This window comes from Protomyctophum bolini (genome assembly GCF_963924005.1).
Source record: "Protomyctophum bolini genome assembly, chromosome: 1".
Taxonomy (NCBI): Eukaryota; Metazoa; Chordata; class Actinopteri; order Myctophiformes; family Myctophidae; genus Protomyctophum; species Protomyctophum bolini.
The window spans coordinates 56,733,935-56,754,218 of NC_137862.1; the positions used below are offsets into that span (position 1 = coordinate 56,733,935).

The 20,284-nt window shown below is 42.0% G+C and overlaps 1 protein-coding gene across 1 annotated transcript in view; it reads left to right on the forward strand.

The window, feature by feature from the left end:
• The window catches only part of ush2a (Usher syndrome 2A (autosomal recessive, mild)), a gene marked incomplete at both ends in the record, with an annotated part of 314,802 nt that overhangs the window by 97,890 nt on the left and 196,628 nt on the right, over positions 1-20,284 (forward strand). The window contains 1 exon segment of the mRNA XM_080771896.1: positions 16,298-16,428. Coding sequence (XP_080628022.1) covers positions 16,298-16,428 — 131 coding nt within the window.

The following is a 20,284-nucleotide window of genomic DNA, read 5'->3' on the forward strand; positions in this document are numbered from 1 at the left end:
AATAAACTGGTAAACGGTATACAATCAAATTTGGTCAATACAATAACTGTTATATGGAGACAATATTACACCAGTGAGACAAAAACTAAGGGCAAATAAATCAAAGTAATGCTAATTTAAAAAGCACACTTATCTGCCCAAGAAAACGGCATTTGTGTCTAAAACGTGAAATAAGATGATTCCATTAAGGATAATGGGGCCACTCAATTAAGAACAAAACACTGTGTTTTTTTTATCCCGATATAGAGATAAGGATTTTTCATCGTGGAGGAGAGTGTGTTTCCTCTCCTCCTTCATAAAGGGTAATGGATCAGACGATCGCTTTGAGACCGGATCCATTCTAGGACCATCAATGTGTCGGCGGTCCTCAAAACCATCGCCCCCTTTCGCCGGCGTCAATACTAATAGCATCATCCACAGACAATTATTCCCATCGAAGCTCACGCAACAGCGAACAAATCAAAGCTAAATCGGATTATAAATGTAATGCAGTGTAATGTCCCCCGAGAGCCGATTGATCACAGCGAACAGACTCGTCAATGGCCCCGACGTTCGGTGCAAATACCTCGTAAGTAAAAGTGAATTAAATATTGGAACTCCTCGCTTTATTATAGACCCACGGTTTATAGCGTTGCGTATGGTCTCCTCTCCGGCGGGGGTTTCAAGGTCCACCGCACTCCACCGAGACGTATTCAAAACGTAATGTTTGGATTTCTTTGTGAAAAGTAAAAGTCTTATAAACTCGTATAAACTCGACTTCTGGGAGATACAAGGCTTCCCTTTTGACGGCGCGGAGTCGATGTTTCAGGAGATCCAGGTTTCTGCGAAGGAAACGGCAGAGGATCATCATTTTTCTCCGTCAAACATAATGCAGCGTTGTGGGAATATTAATAATGAGGTGTTTTCCATAATTGGTTCATTTTATGTTCTTTCCGCGAGGCTTTCTCCTTTCCTCAACATGTGAATTAACCCATTTTGTACTGAGTTCCATTTAAAAAAAAAAGGCTTCTAAGTCATTTGTTCTGGAAAAACCCATGTTTCTATGTCAGCGGTGCTCAACCTTTGTCATGTCAAGGACCCCCAGAATTATCTCTATTGGGCCACGGACCCCCATCTCAAAATATGTAGTTCCAGGGACCCGCCCAGAAGCAAATATTTTTAGTTAAAAATGTTCACTCTGAAATATATATTCAATGATTTGTGCCACATTTTAACGATTTTTCAAAAATCTACAAGCTCGTAGCGCGCCACTCGGTGGCGCGCTATGAGCTTGTAGATCTGCTGTTTTTAAATAGCTAAAGCATAACATAATGCCAACACCAAAAAGGGGCTCCCGCCCAAAATGGGTTAAGGGCACTTGTCTTTGAGTGGGGTCAATATTCTCTATGTTAAGTCTCAGCTCGGATCAAGCCCGGGTTTTTTATCATGCAAAATTAATGTTATACGACGTGAACAACCTGAGTGCCTGCATGCTTCCATAAATACACAACATTAGACCATTTAGTCCCCTCTGCTAAATCTTAGTTTATATTAAATATAGCGCGCTTTTCCCCATCCACAATTATTATAATATGAATGCTGCACGAGTGCTTATAATTTCATAAACGGAATGCATCTATGATAATGTTTCCCCTCTCTGCTAAATTAATCTAGAACATTTTGAGGTCACGCATAGCGTTTCCTCCAGTGAATCTTCATTTGGATCAAAAGAGGCTATATATCCTCATGCAGTCAATGTTTAAATTATAAATATCCTCTGAGTGCTTGTTTCCATAATTACATACGACTCCATTCAACCCCGTCTGTACTGGCGTATATGAGGAGGCTATGGCGCTCATTGTTGAGTTTTGAATGAAGGAGTCGATCCCCTCATATACGTTGCTTTGGATCAAAGTATGTCTTCTTATACCCCTTTGTAAAATGTGATGTTTTAACCCATTTTGGTCGGGCAACCCCTGTCGGTGTTTTAAGCATTATGTTCTACTTTAGCTATTGGAAAATAGCAGATCTACAAGCTCATAGCGCGCCACCGAGTGAACTGGGAGGCCTTCTGGGAGGTCCCTGGAACAACATATTTTCAGATGGGGGGGTTCTGCGGCCAAATACAGATAAATCTGGGGGTCCTTGACATGACACCACTGACATAGAAACGTGGGTTTTTCAGATTTTTTTTTTTAGGATTTAGAAGCCTTTTTTTTAATCGACTTCAGTCCAAAATGGGTTAATAATATGAACAGTCCATTTTATAAATTCACAGATGACGGGATAGCGCGCCCCCCCTCTCACCTCATTGGTTCACTGATGAGCTGCTCACATTCCTGCTATATACTGTCTCCAGATGCATTTGATTGAAGCCCAAACTATAAATGAACATGATATGGAACGTCGCAGGTGCAGACTGAAGAAGGAGCTGGAGGAAATTAAAATAAACATTAGAGAGGCTGGTTGCTGTACAACAGTTACAGTATATATAGAGAGAGTACTACGCAGTTAAAATCCATTTGTATACTCGTTTTAACCCATTCAGGGCGGAGGAACCCCTTTTGGTTACACTTTAGCGATTGAAAAATAGCAGACCTACGAGCTCATAGCGCGCCACTCGGTGGCGTGCTATGAGCTCGTAAAAATCTGTTTGCAAATTTGTTGCAAATCTTTGAATATATATTCTTTCACAGCGAATGTTTTTAAGTCAAATCTTTGCTTCTGGGGGAGGGGTTCCTGGAACAACATATTTTCAGATGGGGGGGGGGGGGGTCGGCGGCCAATTACATAATAATTCTGGGGGTCCTTGACATGGAATTGTATGCGAACCACTGTCATAGAAACATAGGGTTTTTTCAGAAAACTGTCAGGATTTAGAAGACATTTGTAGAATCAGGTCAAAATGGGTTAAATGAGCGTTTTTCTGTGCACAGTACTTCTTTCACTACAGTACAATAGAAGTACAGTTCACCGTTACAGAACGCTGTATGTACGTCGACAGGGCAGCACTATAATACAGCAGGGCTGAACAGGGGGGAGAGAGGGAAAAAAAAAGGGAAATGTTAAATGATACAAATGATTTTTCCTTAATTAATTTGATTGATTGCCAGGCCGTCTGCGTGGAGAGGGGAGAGAGAGGGGGGGAGAAGTGTGGTGTGAAGGGAAAGTTTGCGCAGACATCATTAGTTTTTCTCCATTTAAAGATTAATCAGGAGAGGCTGGGCTCTTTAATTCTGTCATTTGTATATTTAATGGGCTGCTGCAGAATCTATGGGTGTAATTAGCTGGCTGCCGCACGCTCATTAATCCGTTTTGGACGGGAACCCCCTCTCGGTGTCTATAGCATTGTGTCATACTTTAGCTATTGGAAAATAGCAGATCTACAAGCTTGTAGCTTGTAGGTCGTAAGCTTGCAGCTTGTAAGCTTGTAGGTTTGCTATTTTTTTTTTTATCGTGAAAATGTTGAAGAGCGAACGTTTTTAACTAAAATCTTTGCTTCTGGGAACAACATATTTTCAGATCGGGGGGTCGGCGGCCAATTATTTGTGGGGGTCCTTGACATGACAGGTTTGAGCACCACTGAGATAGAAACATGAGGTTTTTCAGGAAAAACTGTCATGTTTTAGAAGACATTTTGTAGAATGGAACTTAGGTCAAAATGGGTTAATACACCAGGCTCTGATTAATGCCAGCAGAGAGCTAACATGACTGGAGTTATTCAGGTTATGTTGTAGAGATGATTACACACCACCTCTGCTGTTTACCGAGCAACCGTACAATAACATATGAAACAATATTAGCTCATAAACAAGGCTCCATTTTAAAACAATACACTGTGCTATGCTTTTATTCCTGCTATACAATCATTGCTATTTAAACTGAGATTAGAAGTATCACTTTGTTATAGTCCGCACGTCACGATGTACATGATTAAACGTTAGAGCTGATTAAATATGCATCTCAACAGTTAACATAATTGTACTTCTTCATGAAAATTTGCGTCGGTTTGTACAAAGCATAGTACTTAATGTTAACAAAGTGCCTCCAGACGTGTCGGGTTGGACCAGCAGCTCAGCCGTATAAAAATAGGTTTGGGAAACATTTCTGCAGTGCTGAGGTTTTTATTTTATTTCAATATATATATATATATTCAAAGATTTGAGGCACATTTTCACAAATTTTCAAAAATAGCAGACCTACCGTACAAGTGTCGCGCTCTGAGCTTGTAGATCTGCTATTTTTCAATAGCTAATGTATAACATAATGCTTTAAATGGGTTAATGACCAACTGAGGAAAAGAATGATACAGAATAACAAATAGATATACTCAAAAATAAGAGTGATGTAAACAATATGTAGCCTACAGTAAAACACAAACCTCTTAATGGAACACTTCGCCTATAGGAACCTGAATCCCATTGTTCTGATGTGAGAACATAATTGCGGTATATTGTGTTCTAAAAACATATCCTACTGTATGTATGTATTCTGCATTTAAAGCTTTGCTGCACAAATAGCAGAACGGTACTGTACGCCTGCTGATATCAAACAAATGCATAGTAACACTAAGTAAGGATTTGACTGCATGTGTACTGTAAGGTATACTGTAATGTGTATATATATGGTAACCTCTAACGAGACATATTACACAACAGAATAATTCTCCCTGAAGCTTTGAAGCATTCTCTAATAAAACACCAAATACTGCTCCGGAAGTAACATTCTTTAATCATACATGACACATTTAATTATATTGCAGATGAAACCAATGATTAACAATTCATTAGCTGGCAAAATGCTAATTCACTCATAGCTATAACACATGTAGCACATTCTCGTGAAACATGAATATATTTCATGCCATGTTAGCAGTAAAGTTGCATTGCACTGCATGCTAACAAAGCAAACCGAGTAATAATATGACGTTCGTGTTCTTTCATTCAACATTATTTGGGGGTTTTAGAATTATTTTCTGCAAAAGTTAAGTCATTATTGTCAAGTACAATATAGACCAGTGTTGCCTGGGGGCAAAAAAAAGGGGGGTCACAACCCACGGGTTGAGAACCCCTGCTTTAAGAGACGGGCATCACTATGTTTACAATTCTGCCGTAAAGCAGGTGGTCTCTGGGTGACTAACGTGAGTCGTTGTGACTCTTATGTACACGCTGCTGTATGTGTTGTTGTCCTGCCGAAGCTTTTCACTAAACTTTACTATTTTCATTATAATCCTTAAGGACATTCGAGACATAATTACAAAGATGCCCCCGCCAGCCCGCCCCTCTGTAATGAAGTAGCCTATACTTATTTGCGCAGTTTTCTAAAGTGAACTATAAGAAAACACTGACAGCAATCAGGTAAATAAACGATCTTGCAGGATTGCAGTGTCCTGTCCAGGGGCGGCCTTTGGACTCTGGAGGCCCGTTTCAAGACCAAATATGAGGCCCTCATATACCTATGACATAATTATTTTGTTGATACAGCCTGTTATGGACCTTCGTCTAGGGTGAAGGCCGGGACATGACATAATTTGCGAGGAGACAGGGTTAAAAATAACTTACATTTATTTGTAGTAGCTCTTTTTGTTCAATAGCGGAGACAATTTTACATTTCTCGTTCACAACTCTCACATTTTGGCTTCAAGGTGCAGGTTCTATTCTAATAAAACAAATCTAACTAGAAATCAAAAGCTTACCCCTATCTAAAGGCCCTAACAGAATGTTAAACAAAAGACAATTCTAAATCCCTAACTACCCTAACTAATCAAAAATACAATAAGTTGAAAAAGAAAATTACCTGGAACCCCTACATGGTGGAGTAGGAACCGGGCTTCTTATTTAACAATGACAAATAATAGGCTACAGACTTATATATAGGCAAAACAAAGATTACTTTTAACTGGGCTAAATACAACAAATCATAACTGGTGTAACTTACGGCGTAACGAAACAGAACAACGAACTAAGGACAAAATGAAACAAAAAGAGAGGACTAGAGGGATCGAGTCTCTGCTGCTGATATGCTGTCGTCCCCTCGTGAAGTCCAAGTTCAACTGAGCTGTTATAGAGAGACAGGAAGAGTGCCCAGCCAACAGGAAACTGGTGTTGTCGGGGAGAACCAATAAGGAACAGAGGGGCAGGTCCAATCAGGGACCTGTCACTCAGAGCCATGTCTGTCAATTCACTTGAGTACTGTAGCAAAAATAAATACAACTTGTCACATGCCATAAAACATAATAACAAAATAACAAACTTATAATTATTATCCTAATTTAATAGACACCATAAATAATAATTATACTTAATAACAAATAACACATAATCACAAGGACCGTGGTCCGTAACACAGCCGTATATTGATACGAATAGTTTGACTGTTCAATAGCACACGCAGCCATTACTCTCGACAATTAGAAACAACACCTTTCCTCATCCTGTCGTTCCTTCACAATGAAAGTGCCTCCCCTTTACCTCCCAATGCTGCACATTTTACCATGTTATTTACATGAAATAGGTGTAACTTTACTAACTTAACATTAACATTGTGGGAGAGAGCAAGGCAGTGAGTGAGCGAGAGGGCCAAGAGTGGCGGGGCTTGACTGAGGGAACTTCAGTGCATTGTATGCAAGGAATGAGTGCATTCGCCATGTATCTGAAGGAAGCCTGATCTAACCACTCTTAGATTTTCTCCAGTTTATCCCTGAGTTTAAGTTTACCCTATTGTTTTAGGATTTGTTTATTTAGCCTTATTGGGGTTTAGGGTTAATTCACCCCATGGCTCCTCAATTAGCCAGTGGCAGGTTTTATGGGATTTAGGTTTACGTATTTGGTCTATTCTTTAAAACTAGATTTTTTTTTTGTTATTTGAGTTTTTACTGTTTCCATAAAAATAAAAATAAAGCCCAGGCTCTTTTAATTAACATTTATATTTCAAGTTGTCCCTGTCATGTGTTTCTCGGTGTCTAATGGCCGATTGGGTGTCAGTGACACCTCTTGCTTCGTGTCCCAGGTTGGCTTGGTGTAGAATGTGCTAATTTGTCCCCTATATTCAAAGTCTGATTTCCATTGATTTCTTGGCTGTGTTTAGCATGTACTGTATATGGCTGTGGAGTTTTGGTACAAAATCAACACAACTTTTTCGCAATTATTATTTTTTTGGAGAAAAAAAAACTAACAATAACAATAAAGGACCAAGTCCTTTCAGGATTGCTTGGTCCTTTAAATAAAAATCACACCTGTGTGAACTGAGTGGTGCAGCTCCCCCCCTCCACCTCTCTCTCTCTCTCTCATTAGCAGGCAGCATTGCAGCACTATCCCTCTCTGTTTCTGGCGCCCCCTACTGGTACCCTATAGTCATATACTCGTGCTCATGACCACATGCCACACACATGGGTACATACATAGGTGTACACGGACATTGCTTGTTGTAGGAGTGGTTGCACCACTCAAAAATAGATCATAGAAATAAATATACAGTAAAGAGAGTTCCACCGTGTTCAGTTTTGGAACATACAGACACAGGTTTCCACTGCATTGTGTTGGACGGAACAATTGTCATTGTTTGATGCCTAGCTGAATGGTTAGAGAGCCTGTCTGGAGAGAAGGAGTCTCCTGAGGTTTGAATCTCAGTGAGTGATGCTGAGAGGTGGCTCACCATCAGGTGGGATGAGATGTTGATCCATCATTTCTTGATCTTTCTGCTGTTCCTTCGTCTGGAATGTGGTCTCGGTTGTTGTCGTTGCCGTTGGTTGCCATGGCTGCCAGTTCCCACCTGATGTCGTGTGGGAGTTCTGATTGGTCCAGAGCGTACTGAATAACTTCTAGCTTACATAACGTCTTAAGACAAGGACTCAAGTCTAAGATGAACAGCTCATCAGAGATAGTGTGATCTCCTTTGTATCCTCCAAAGAGGATGATACGATCTCCCACAATGCACAATGCACAACAGCACACGCCATCTATAACACATGGGAGTTTCCCCTGGGCCTCAACCTTCTTCCAGGAGAAGGTCTCTGGACTGAATTTCAACACATCATTGAAGGTCTGGTTACCGTTCCAGCCACCAAATATGTACAGCTCTCCATTGTAGATAAATGCTGAGTGACACCAGCGTCCTTCTGGTAGAAGTTGTGCAGAAGGTGTGTCCAGCCAGGTGTTTGTCTCTGTGTCAAACACTCTGATGGTTGTGTAGACCCCGTTACCCTGGTACCCCGTCCAGCCCCCGAATACAAACATCTTTGTCCCGACGACGGTGACCTTCATGGTGGAGTGAAGGCTTGAAGCAGGAGGTGGAGTTCCTCTGGCGTTAATTAAAGTCCAGACCATTGTGCTGGTGTCCAACTTGTACATGCCACTAGTCCATTCATTCAGCTTGGTCTTTCCTCCATGGATAAACATGACCTTCTCCAACACACATGCTGAGTGGTAGCTCCTCTCCTCTGGAACAGTCCCAGAAACCCTGGGTTGGAACCATCTGTGGGTGTAAACATCAAATGCATAAAGCACATTGCAGTAAGGCTCCCCTCCCCAGATGTAGACTGTATCTTCCACCAACACAGCTGTGTGGTCGTAGCGCATGGATGGAACCTCAAGGTGACCGTCTCCTCTTCCTGGTTCCACTGGAGGTAACTTCTTCCAGCATAAAGACACTGTGTTGAAGACATGGACATCCATCTGTCCCATGTTGTTGATGGCCCTTCCATCATAGTGGCCTCCAAAGGAATACAGTTTGTTCCTCACTGCTACAGCAGCATGATATACTCGCTTTGGTCCTCCTGCTTTGGTAACGGTCCAAGACAACATCTGTCTGTCTGTCTGTCTGTCTGTCTGTCTGTCTGTCTGTCTGTCTGTCTGTCTGTCTGTCTGTCTGTCTGTCTGTCTGTCTGTCTGTCTGTCTGTCTGTCTGTCTGTCTGTCTGTCTGTCTGTCTGTCTGTCTGTCTGTCTGTCTACAGTCATTTTCAACACAGTGCATCATCTTATATCTCCTGGTGTGACATCACACGAGACACAAACTGTTGCCATGCACGCCTTAACGACGCCAATTAGTGCAGCTGTCCTTCATCTGCAACCTTTGAACTCTATTGCTATATTTATTACTTCATTGCGGCTACCTTGGGGTCTATGGATCTATATGGATCTATGGGTCTTCCACACGTATAGCATAGTATAGCATATATAGTTTATAATATAGTTTCATTATATAGATATTCCACTGTTACGTTCTTAGCTTACGCATGTTTCATGATAAATGCTTTTTAAATGATTCCCATGCTTTTTTGTTCTTGCTTAATGTAAATCACTCTGGATTAACCCCTAGGCTACGGAACCCGGATAAAACGGAATTAATCGAAAAATATAAACATGCCATAAACGGAAGAAACGGAATGTCAATCAATGTCAGTTTTAGGGGGTTCAACGGAGCAAAAATGAGCATGTTTTTCGCTAATATCGCTAATGTTGGATGTAATTTACCAAAAAACGGCCGAAATCCGTGTGATCGTGCGCCATCGCGCACGCACGCCGTCTCTATGTGCGTCACTGTAAAAAATGTGATATTTTGCGATGTTTTGGGGTTGATTTGAGGTTAATTTGACTTAGTTATGAAAAATATAGCATTAGCTTAGCATTCCCGAGAGCCAAAGCTATCGACTAAGGTCAAAATACTACCGGATGTTGACGATCTTTGAACTGGAAGTGACTTACCTAGATTCGTCTATTTTTGTCAAAATCAGCATAATGGTGCATTCCCGCCATCTGGTGGCAATCTTAGAGAAGACACTAGGCTTGCCATAGGCATATAAACGATCTGTTCAAACCATCAGGTCTTTCTATTAATGTTAAAATGATGAATTAAAAATTTGCCAATTTGTTACCCAAATAAAAAAAATTGGGATTAGTAGTCTAAGGGTTTAAGAACGTCTGCTAAATGCCTAAATTGTAAATTGCTACAGCGTTCCCTAACACTGAGCTGTGTATTTTGAGGCTGTGTGTGTGTGTGTGTGTGTGTGTGTGTGTGTGTGTGTGTGTGTGTGTGTGTGTGTGTGTGTGTGTGTGTGTGTGTGTGTGTGTGTGTGTGTGTGTGTGTGTGTGTGTGTGTGTGCTGCTGTCCTAAATATATTAAAACGGCAAAAAAAAAAGGTTAAAAATCCCCCCCAGACATTCGCACCCCCTGGGGTCAGGGTCAAGCTACGCCCATGGACCCTGTTGTAAACAAGTGTAATGCTTTATTGGGTCGTCCACTCACAGTTAACAGTCTTTGTATTGAGTTGTGCTTGAATTGTACTGCAATTCTGCAATCTCTTAATAAATATTTCAATCAATCAATCAATCAAAAATGCCTATAGTGTCGTATTAAGAAGCTCTGTTGCTCTGTTGTCTAGACTCTAGATTAGGCCTATAGTGTCGTATTAAGAACCTCTGTTGTTTCAGTGCGGTCGCTTCTTGCCCTCAGGGCGTCTGGGAGTATTATTAGTGAGGAACAATGACGTGAAGATATGGTTGAAAAAGGGGTGGGACTGCTCCTTTAAGCTTTCAGTTTGTACATTTCTATTTATACATAGCTGTGTGCTTGTCTGGCACTTGAATGTTGCGCATAGACATTTTGTTTGTGAGTGCACACATGACGGTGTGCGTGTGTGTGTGTGTGTGTGTGTGTGTGTGTGTGTGTGTGTGTGTGTGTGTGTGTGTTGTGAGTGCACACATGACAATGTGCATGTGTGGGACAGAGACTGGGACAGAGAGTGTGTGCTTTGATTGCTGTGAAGTTGACAGAAGTCCTCAGGGGAGAGCAGAGTAATGTAATGTTGAGTACACTGTACACTAAAACACAATGACACGCACACATGCGCACGCACAAAGCTCTACGAACCTTTAACTAGGTACAATTGACCTAATCATGCTCTTTTAACCTCGTTCTAAAGCACTTATAGTAACTATATGGTTGGAGAAGTGCTGTATACAAATACCGGTAAAACAATTATCAATCATTATATAATAATAATGACTCATAAATAAGGCAAAATTATAGGCAATACATGGAAATAGCGTTCTTTAGTGTGTATTGTTAGTCTGATTTGAGAAGCTATATAACTTAGAATTCAGCCTCCTTTTTATTTCCATTTAAATAACTAAAATAGACAATATTCAGCTGCACTATGCATGTCGTATAGTGATGTATATGTCATGGCCGTGTGTACTTTGTACTGTACGTCAGTGCTGTGTGTCGTATGAAGTGAACATCAGGTTTTTTTATTTTGCTGACGACGTTTGAGCAATATGGATGTTTGTTTGTTTCTGCAAGGTCAGGTCCTATGAGAGAATGTGATTGTCTCTTGGGTCCATTCGGTGTGTGTGCGCGTGTGTGCGTGTGTGTGTGCGTGTGTGTGTGTGTGTGTGTGTGTGTGTGTGTGTGCGCGTGCGTGTGTGCGCGCGAGTGTGTCATAAATGCTTTTCTTGGCTACTGTGTGAAAATTGGTCACAGTAGTCATCATGACAGCACGCGATGTACAGCATGCTGCAGGCCTCCCCACAGACCACCTGATTGACATCAGCGGAAAGACTGGGAAAAGAGGGGGCCTTAAAACCTTTGTTAATCCCGCGGGGGGGTCTTGTCCAGAGGGACACTTCTACACAGACACGTGGGGCGGGGGGGGGGGCGGCTAGGAGGCAAACAGGTGCATGGCCTTCTGATTACCAGCCGCCAGCGTCTGTATACCTCTACGTCATCTGTACGTACCGTACGTCTGGAGCATCAGAACCTTTTCAAGTCAAGGACCCCCAAATTGACACTAATTAGCCCCGCGGACCCCCCCCCCCCCCCATTTGAAGAGATACCGTCTGGGACCCCCATGAGAGAAGAACGTTTTACGGCCCCTATAGCAGTGATTTTCAATCATTTTAATAAGGGTTCCATTTGGTTCCATTTTGTACATTCTCAGAGTTACAGACCCATAACGGTCCCATTTTGGTTCCAATCATCACAATCACTATCATTTAGCTGCATGGGGACCCCCCTGAAACTCCCTCAAGAACCCCTAGGGGTCCCCCCGGGACCCCATTTTGGGAACCACTGGAGTAGAGAGAGAAGAAGATAACATTGGAGCTATAGAAAGATCACGGTTCTGTTTGTTACATACTGTACTCTGTTGTACGCCAAATATCAATATATATAATACTGTAAGTGTATATAATGTATATACAGTAGCTGCTATTTCCTCTTGTCAGGCCAGAGCCTATATATGTGGCAGATGCCTGGACTGCTATAGGTCAGCGGGTGCTCCTATTTCTGCAAAAAAAATATGTTTTTCTTTTAAAAAAAAACTAGAGAAAATGTAGAAACGTTTTGAAGCATTTGGATATTAAAATGTATTGTTAAAATGTCATATCAAACATGAATTACAAACATATCAGACGGGTCTGCCTGAAATGTATTTCATTCAGTCTAACCTAAAAGCAGGGACCAAACATACAAAATGGGGGGATATCAAAAGTCCAAAACCCCCTGCGAAGGAGACATGGAAATTCAGGTCAAGAAAAAGGTAAAGGGAGAAGGAAGAGGAGGATTGAAAGGTCAGGAAAGAGAGGAGGAAGGTTAACCCATTTTGACTTCTTGAGATCAGATTCTAAAAATGTCTTCTACATCCTGACAGTTTTCTGGGAAAAAAAAGTCGTTCTTCGATTTTTCAAAAAAATAGCAGACCTACAAGCTCGTAGCGCGCCACTCGGTGGCGCGCTATGAGCTTGTAGATCTGCTATTTTTCAATAGCTGAAGCTATAACATGACGCTAACACCAAAAAAGGGGTCCCCGGCCAGAATGGGTTAAAAGCAGAGGTGACCGAGGGAGCGAGAGTGGATGCCGGTATGCGACGTTATGGTGAGAGAGTGAAAGACAGAGAGGTTAAAAGGAGATAATGTGATGTCACATATCTGTCACGGCTTCTCTCGTCTCGGCGGTGACAAGGTCATGAATGTAAATGACACATGACTGCTGGACGTACAGATTGTCAGTCTGACGCAAGAGAGAACGTCTTTATCTGGCTCCGACGCCATGAAGCACAATGTCAGCTCCTCCTCTCGTCGCTTGAGAAATGTATTATTCCACGTATGTTTACTCGTGGACAGCTGCTATAAGCATGCTATTTAGAGTCGAGATTCAAGATTGTTTTTTTTTTTTTTTTTTAAACTAAAATGATTTGGTTTCGGTTCTTCAAGGTTATAGCGGCAGTAACGTTAAAATGAATAATTAAGAATAACAAGTAGTAAGATAGGAAATAGCTATAGTATGCGCTGTACATGAATCATGGCACAATTTGAGGCACTGGAAGGAGATGGTGCTATTACAATACATGATTCCCGCATCAAAATATGATATACATTATGTAAATGAGGTGTGTGTGTGTGTGTGTGTGTGTTTTGTTTGTGTTATGCTGAAACGCATTGCAGTCAGTTTGCTTGTTATGTTATTGCGAGCATAAAGGTATTAATCCATTCAGGCCTGACGTCGAAAAAAAAAGTCTTCTGAAATAATATATATTCAAAGATTTGTGCCACATTTTAACGATTTTGTTCAAAAATAGCAGACCTACAAGCTCGTAGCGCGCCACTCGGTGGCGCGCTATAGAGCTTGTAGATCTGCAATCAATAGCTAAATTATAACATTATGATTGAAACACCAAAAGGGGTGCCCGCCCAACAAAAATGTTATTAAGATCTTCCAGGACAAACGGCAGCTGAGCCGAGACATGTTATCTTGTTTAAAAAAAAAAAAAAGTTTCTTACTCACTCTGTTTACATGACCACTTACATGACCACAGTTTTCAGCAGTGACGCAACACTGACACACAACTACACAGTATGGTCGGTATAGTCTTGCGTATAATAAGCCAGACAACTATATTCCACAATCTCCCAATGCTATATAGAGTCTGGAACTACAGTAAACCTCCAGAAATACGAGTAAGGAAGCTGCCATTTTCCGTTCACGGAAATATATTGTAAAATATCTTTAGAGCTTATATGTTTATGTCCTTTCCTGCCAAGCAACATGCTACTGTATATATATACATATATATATATATATATATATATGCCTATAGATCTCGAAATAGATTTATATTTATGTGAGGATAGATGTGCGCGACGAAACGGAGAAGTCTCCACAGGACGTTATCCTCTGGATAACGTCTGCTAAAAGCCCTGATTGACACTGATTTACTACTGATATACTGTCAGTTGTAGATGCGTAGACATGGTATACAGTCATAAGGATAATCTTTTTTTATTGTAAAATGAAACCATTTAACGTACTCTTTTTTCCCCTTTTTACAAAGGACGATACAGTAAATGTAGCCACATTCATTAATTTAGTTTTTACCCAAGCACCTACTTTTGTTTCTATATAGCTACACTAACCACTGCTCTGACCTCTGACCTGTTACCCTGTCACTGGCCATAGCTCCCTTTGGGTGTCCTTTTGTGCATTGTGTAATAAAGTCCACATAGTTTATAATCATATAAAACAGTACAGAGTAGGATCTCTGACGCATAATAAAATATTCATGTTAAATTATTAGTTAACTCGGTAGCCATTCATACAAAGTAAAAGCTTGTGTTGAACCCTGAGCCATCTCTCCTTTCAGATCCTCAGATCTTCCCACACTTCTGTTCCCCATAGAGGCAGATAGAGATGAAGATACGCACGCACGCGCACGCACGCGCACATACGCACACACACACACACACACACACACACACACACACACACACACACAGACACACACACACACACACACACACACACACACACACACTCAGACACACACACGCTCCATGTTTCCATGTGGATCTGCTGGTGGATTAAGATTCAATCCCTGATCCACTGATACACGGCAGAGCAGCACGCAAGATGAATCCCAGTAGGGGGGGTTGTGTGTGTGTGTGTGTGTGTGTGTGTGGGGGGGGGGGGGGGGGTGTGTGTGTGTGTGTGTGTGTGTGTGTGTGTGTGTGTGTGTGTGTGTGTGAACACGTGCCTGCGTACGCGTGCATTTCAGAGTAAGTTAAGTTACAGGAAGCAGTATTGGTCTCACAGGATGACCCTCTATAGTCTTCCCAGCTTTGATTGATAACATTTTAAAACACAGGTTCTCCCGTCAGGTCAGATGGGCACACAAAGCTTTATGAGGCCATGGAAAACACGTATAGAAAACATCCATGACTTTATGGAATAAAAACCTTAAGAAAACTGTGTTTATACCACTATTGGGGCTATTGGCGATAATGCACACGGCTGCTTTCCGTACAGCTGCAATGTTGACGTTATTTAATCTAATTAGATAGGACTTTTCTGTTTGGATGAATGGGCTGTGTATGGGAAGTTGCACCTAGTTATCACCTTGCTGGCAAGATGGCAGCCGTCTGCATATGGTCAATAACGGGCCACTCCTCACTCTTTGGCCTATAACTCTTGAACCGTAGGTCATACAGAAGTTATTCTGGATTCCTCTGTCCATGACGCAACTACAAATACATACAAATACAACAGAGCACGCACATCCACGAACTAAACGCCAGGTGCCGGGCGTTAAAATATGTATCTTGTGTCTGTGTGTCGAGAGTGTAGGAATGATTTTGTGCATAATTCAAAATGATATTCATTCTGAATTATGTGCTAGAACATAGTTGAAGGACCTATTGTAAAATAGGACATTGTGACTTTAACAGTGTTATATTGAGACAGTAGACCTGTGTTACCTCTGATGCACTTTAGACCTGGAATCATTCTAGGGCTGTTCTGCTTCTAATAGAAATAAAGTGAACTTAGTGAACTGCTGGGAATACCCACCCTGATGGAGATGTTAGATGAATTCACACGCGCGCACACACACACTCATTGTGCACACTAGACATCAAAGTTCTGGGGTATATTTTGAGACTCTAGAGCCTAGAGAGTCTAGGCTGTACATGGCAGCTCTGAGGAGAGGATTTAGATTTACATGTACCGTGTGTGCCTGCGTGCCTGCGTGCATGCCTGCGTGTGGAGGAGGGAGGACAGAGTGTATTTTACCTCAGTATTGTAGCCTTAATCTCTCTTGTCTCTTCAAGCTACAATCAATAATAACGATAGAACATATTGCATATTATCAGTGAAAGCAATGTCTGTGCAATGTTCGTCTTGTGACCACATGTCATTGAAAAGTAATGTGATGTGTGTTGTCTGCTGTGAATTTATATGTACTTTCTATTGCTCTCTTTCGCTCTCTCTCTCACACACACACACACACACACACACACACACACACACTGCCTGTCTGTCTCTCTCAGGGGTGCAGCTGAGCTTCAGAACCCGGGCTCCAGACGGCCTGCTGCTTGTCGCCTTCTCTCCGGGAAACCAGAAAGAGTTTGTGGCCCTGCAGATCCAAAATGGACGCCCTTACTTCCTGTTTGATCCACAGGTTAGAAATATAATATCTGTGTATACCATCTGAATTGGAATCGACATTATGCAGTCATATTAAAGCGGGAGGCATATACAGTACTATACAGTTTTTAGGTGGTTATAGTGAAAACAGAAAGATGTGCTGGAGGTGAGCGGTGAGTCGCTTATCACTGTGGCTCAGTGACGTCATGTTGCAGTGTTGTTTCTGTCGACTAAAACTACGGCGAAAAATGTTCGTCGACTACCTTTTTTCCACTGATGAAAACTGAATGTAAACTAAATGAAAACTAAGCTATGGTGACTAAAACTAAGACTAAATCTACTGACACTTTTGTCAACAAATAAAAACTAGACTAAAAGGAAGGGACTAGTGGACAAGAGATCCAATATATACAGTAAGTCATTTTACACTTGGTTGCATGCTGAAAATAGACGATCTACAAGCTCACAACGCGTCACGGTGCGACGCGTTGTGAGCTTGTAGATCGGCTATTTGTGTAAAAACAGTCATTACGACGGCATCAAGGCACTTAGTCAACTAAATCAACTGTATATTTAGTCAACTATAATCCTATGATATTTAGTCAACTAAAACTAGACTAACACTAAGACATTCCAGGTAAGACTAAAATGTGACTAAAACTAAATGAAAACTACTCAAGAGCCTAAAATTAAATCAAATTTTGCTGGCAAAAACAACACTGCCATGTTGTAGTTTTCCCATCCACCGCGGTGAGTAGGTTATCACCTAAAATCTGGAGTATGCGTGAGCCTTTCAGACCACCGAGTCATGTTGCTTTTCTAATTTCGGTCAAAATAGTTGAACGCAGCTTTAGAATCTTCTGAACTGAAATCGGCTAAATATGAAAAAATGAAATAAAGACAGCTTTGACTCATCGCCACTGTTAAATCTAATTAAATGATACCATGACATGATTTCTGATCACTGCCACCCACAACAATGCTTTCTATTGAAATGTCTGCTCCCCATTCCTTATAAATGTTAATTTCGCCCTGCTGGCCGTGCAATATGAAATGACTGAAGCGTAGTTTATTAGCATGAGTACTATCCATGCAGTGTGTTGATCGGATGTGAGCGCATTTTGGGGTGACAGTGGATATGGCGGAGGTAGAGTGGAATGAGATGGTCCTGGTTCGATCCTCGGCTCCTGCAGGCTTCAGGTCAAACTGTCCCTGAGCAAGACATTTAACTGACCTGAGATCAGATTCTAAAAATGTCTTCTACGTCAGTCGTTCGATTTTTCAAAAATAGCAGACCTACAAGCTCGTAGCGCGCCACTCGGTGGCGCGCTATGAGCTTGTAGGTCATTAGGCAGATTTTTCTACAAAAAATGTTTAGATTGTCCTTATCGTGAGAACGATGACTTCCATTTTCGCATTGCAACTTTTCAGGACTAGAAAGCCTGCAGTTGCAGTTTCTATTGGCTTGTATTCCCCATCGATGATGTCACTGGAGGACGGGTTTCTGAACTGCCCACAGCCCTCCTATGAGACACAGACAGAGTGATTTTTAGTGAGGGCCTATTATATGAAGATAGGTTGAAAAGTGGTGAAGTGGTCCTTTAACGGGAGTTTCCTGTAATATACACATCCGTATTCCATGCTTTTTGCGCAGTACTGGAGGACAATTCGTGTTGCATGCTTTATCGCGTATAAAATGTAGGGATATTATCGGCCTCCCGATATTGTCGGCCGATATTTGCATGAAAATGTAATATCGGAAAATCGTTATCGGTTTTAATGTATCCGTTTGAATTAATTAAATTGTTATGATAATGTTTATTTTTTTATTTGGAAAAACCTTACATTTATGAATGCATTTAGGGAATCACAATAAAATGTGGCATAATGTGTCCACGATCGGAGTTTGACAATATCGGAAAAATCGGCAAAAATGTCAATGTGGAACATCCCTAATAAAACATATTTTTTTCTTCTTGTAGTCACGGAACTTGACCCCGGTTCTGTATAGAACTGTAGTATGAACCCAGAACTCTTCATGAGAACGTCTCATCCACTAATTTCATTTTGTCCTGTTGTTTGTTTCATCCTATATATAAGCTCCCCTCTTCCCCATATTTCCAGTCTGTCTTGTCTCTCCATCTGCCGTTCACTTCTTCTCTCCATGTCTCTCATCTAATAAATGTGATTTGCAGCCCTCATTGGTTTCTCTCAGTTAGAGAGAGAGAGAGAGAGAGAACTTTGAAAGTGTGTCAACGTTTGAATTGGCCTGCAATTAACTCATTCCCTGCAGTCACCACGCGTGAATACCAATCACAAGCTAATTAAGCTTCACGTGCATGTGCACGCACGCACACACACACACACACACACACACACACATCATCCTTATCCATCCACACAGACACATGTAGGGGGGTAAAGAGTCAACGACTTCAATGATGAAAGCAATGATGGAGGATGATTACACATCACACACACACACACACACACACACACACACACACAAAACCACTCCACACGTTGTCTCTCCGCTTCAGTGTCGTGTCAACTCAAGTGTGCGTGCTGCGCGCGCGCGCGTGTGTGTGTCTGTGTGTGTGTGTGTGTGTGTGTGTGCAGTATGTGTGTGCATTATGTGCACAACGTTGTACATTCCTGAAGTTGAGTAGTGTATGGATATGTGTGTTTAGTGTATCGTGTGCGTTGCCACATCTGCGTCTCGTCTCTAACCCAGTTGATTTGTTACGTTTAGTCTAGTTTGTGGTAATTAACAGTGGGAGTGGTGTCACGGCTTATTAGTGTTCCCCTAGATACATATAGCTGGGGCCATTAGTTCCCCCATTAGCCTGTTGAGCTAGCCTAATGGGATTACCAGCGCAGGGGGGCTAATTTAGCGTGACACAGGAAACTGGTATGCTTAGAAACACGCGCGCGTGTGAACTGACACATGCACAGATACACATTCTAGCACAAACACACGTATTCACATGAATGGGATGCGTGCGCTCGCACGCACAGATCTGCACGCACACGTTAGATTAGTTAGCTGTCACTGAGTGACACTTTCTCTCTCACTCTGTCTCTCTCTGACACACACACACGTCTCACACACACACACACACACACACCCTTGCGCGCCCCCACACACACACACACTCTCTCTCTCTCTCTCTCTCTCTCTCTCTCTCTCTCTCTCTCTAATGATGCAATTAAGAAGTGTGCGCTGCTGAAACTCTGGCATTCTCAGTGAGAGGTGGTTAGTTAGCATTAGCCGCTGCTGTCACACGCAGGCTGTGAGACTATGATGTGCATTTTACCACTCGCTGTACACACACTCTAGAGATAATGATCTGTCACTGACTGTTGAACATGGAGTGCCATTGCCACGGAGTGCTATTAGGAAGAATCTTTTCAAAAAAAGTGTACAGTATTTGTTAAAATGTCGTTTTGAATGGCAAACCAAGCATTTTTTAATGAACTGGTGGACACGCCCACCAGTTAATTAAGTATGCCTGGTTTGCTGGGTGGTAACCCTCAGTATACCCAGGCTTGTATTTACGTTCGCATTCGGCTCAGAAATGAAAGCCTGGGAGAACGAGACACATTTCCTGGTCTAGGACTGGGAGTGAACTACAGTGCAGAGGGGGCGGGGCTAGAGGAGTGGGAGTGAACTACAGTGCAGAGGGGGCGGGGCTAGAGGAGTGGGAGTGAACTACAGTGGAGAGGGGGCAGGGCTAGATGAGTGGGAGTGAACTACAGTGCAGAGGGGGCGGGGCTAGATTAGTGGGAGTGAACTACAGTGGAGAGGAGCGTCACTCGAAATAATCCGCTGTTTTCTACCAGGCTAGCTGGGTGGTGAATCCACCTAAACTGAAGCCGCACCCACAGCT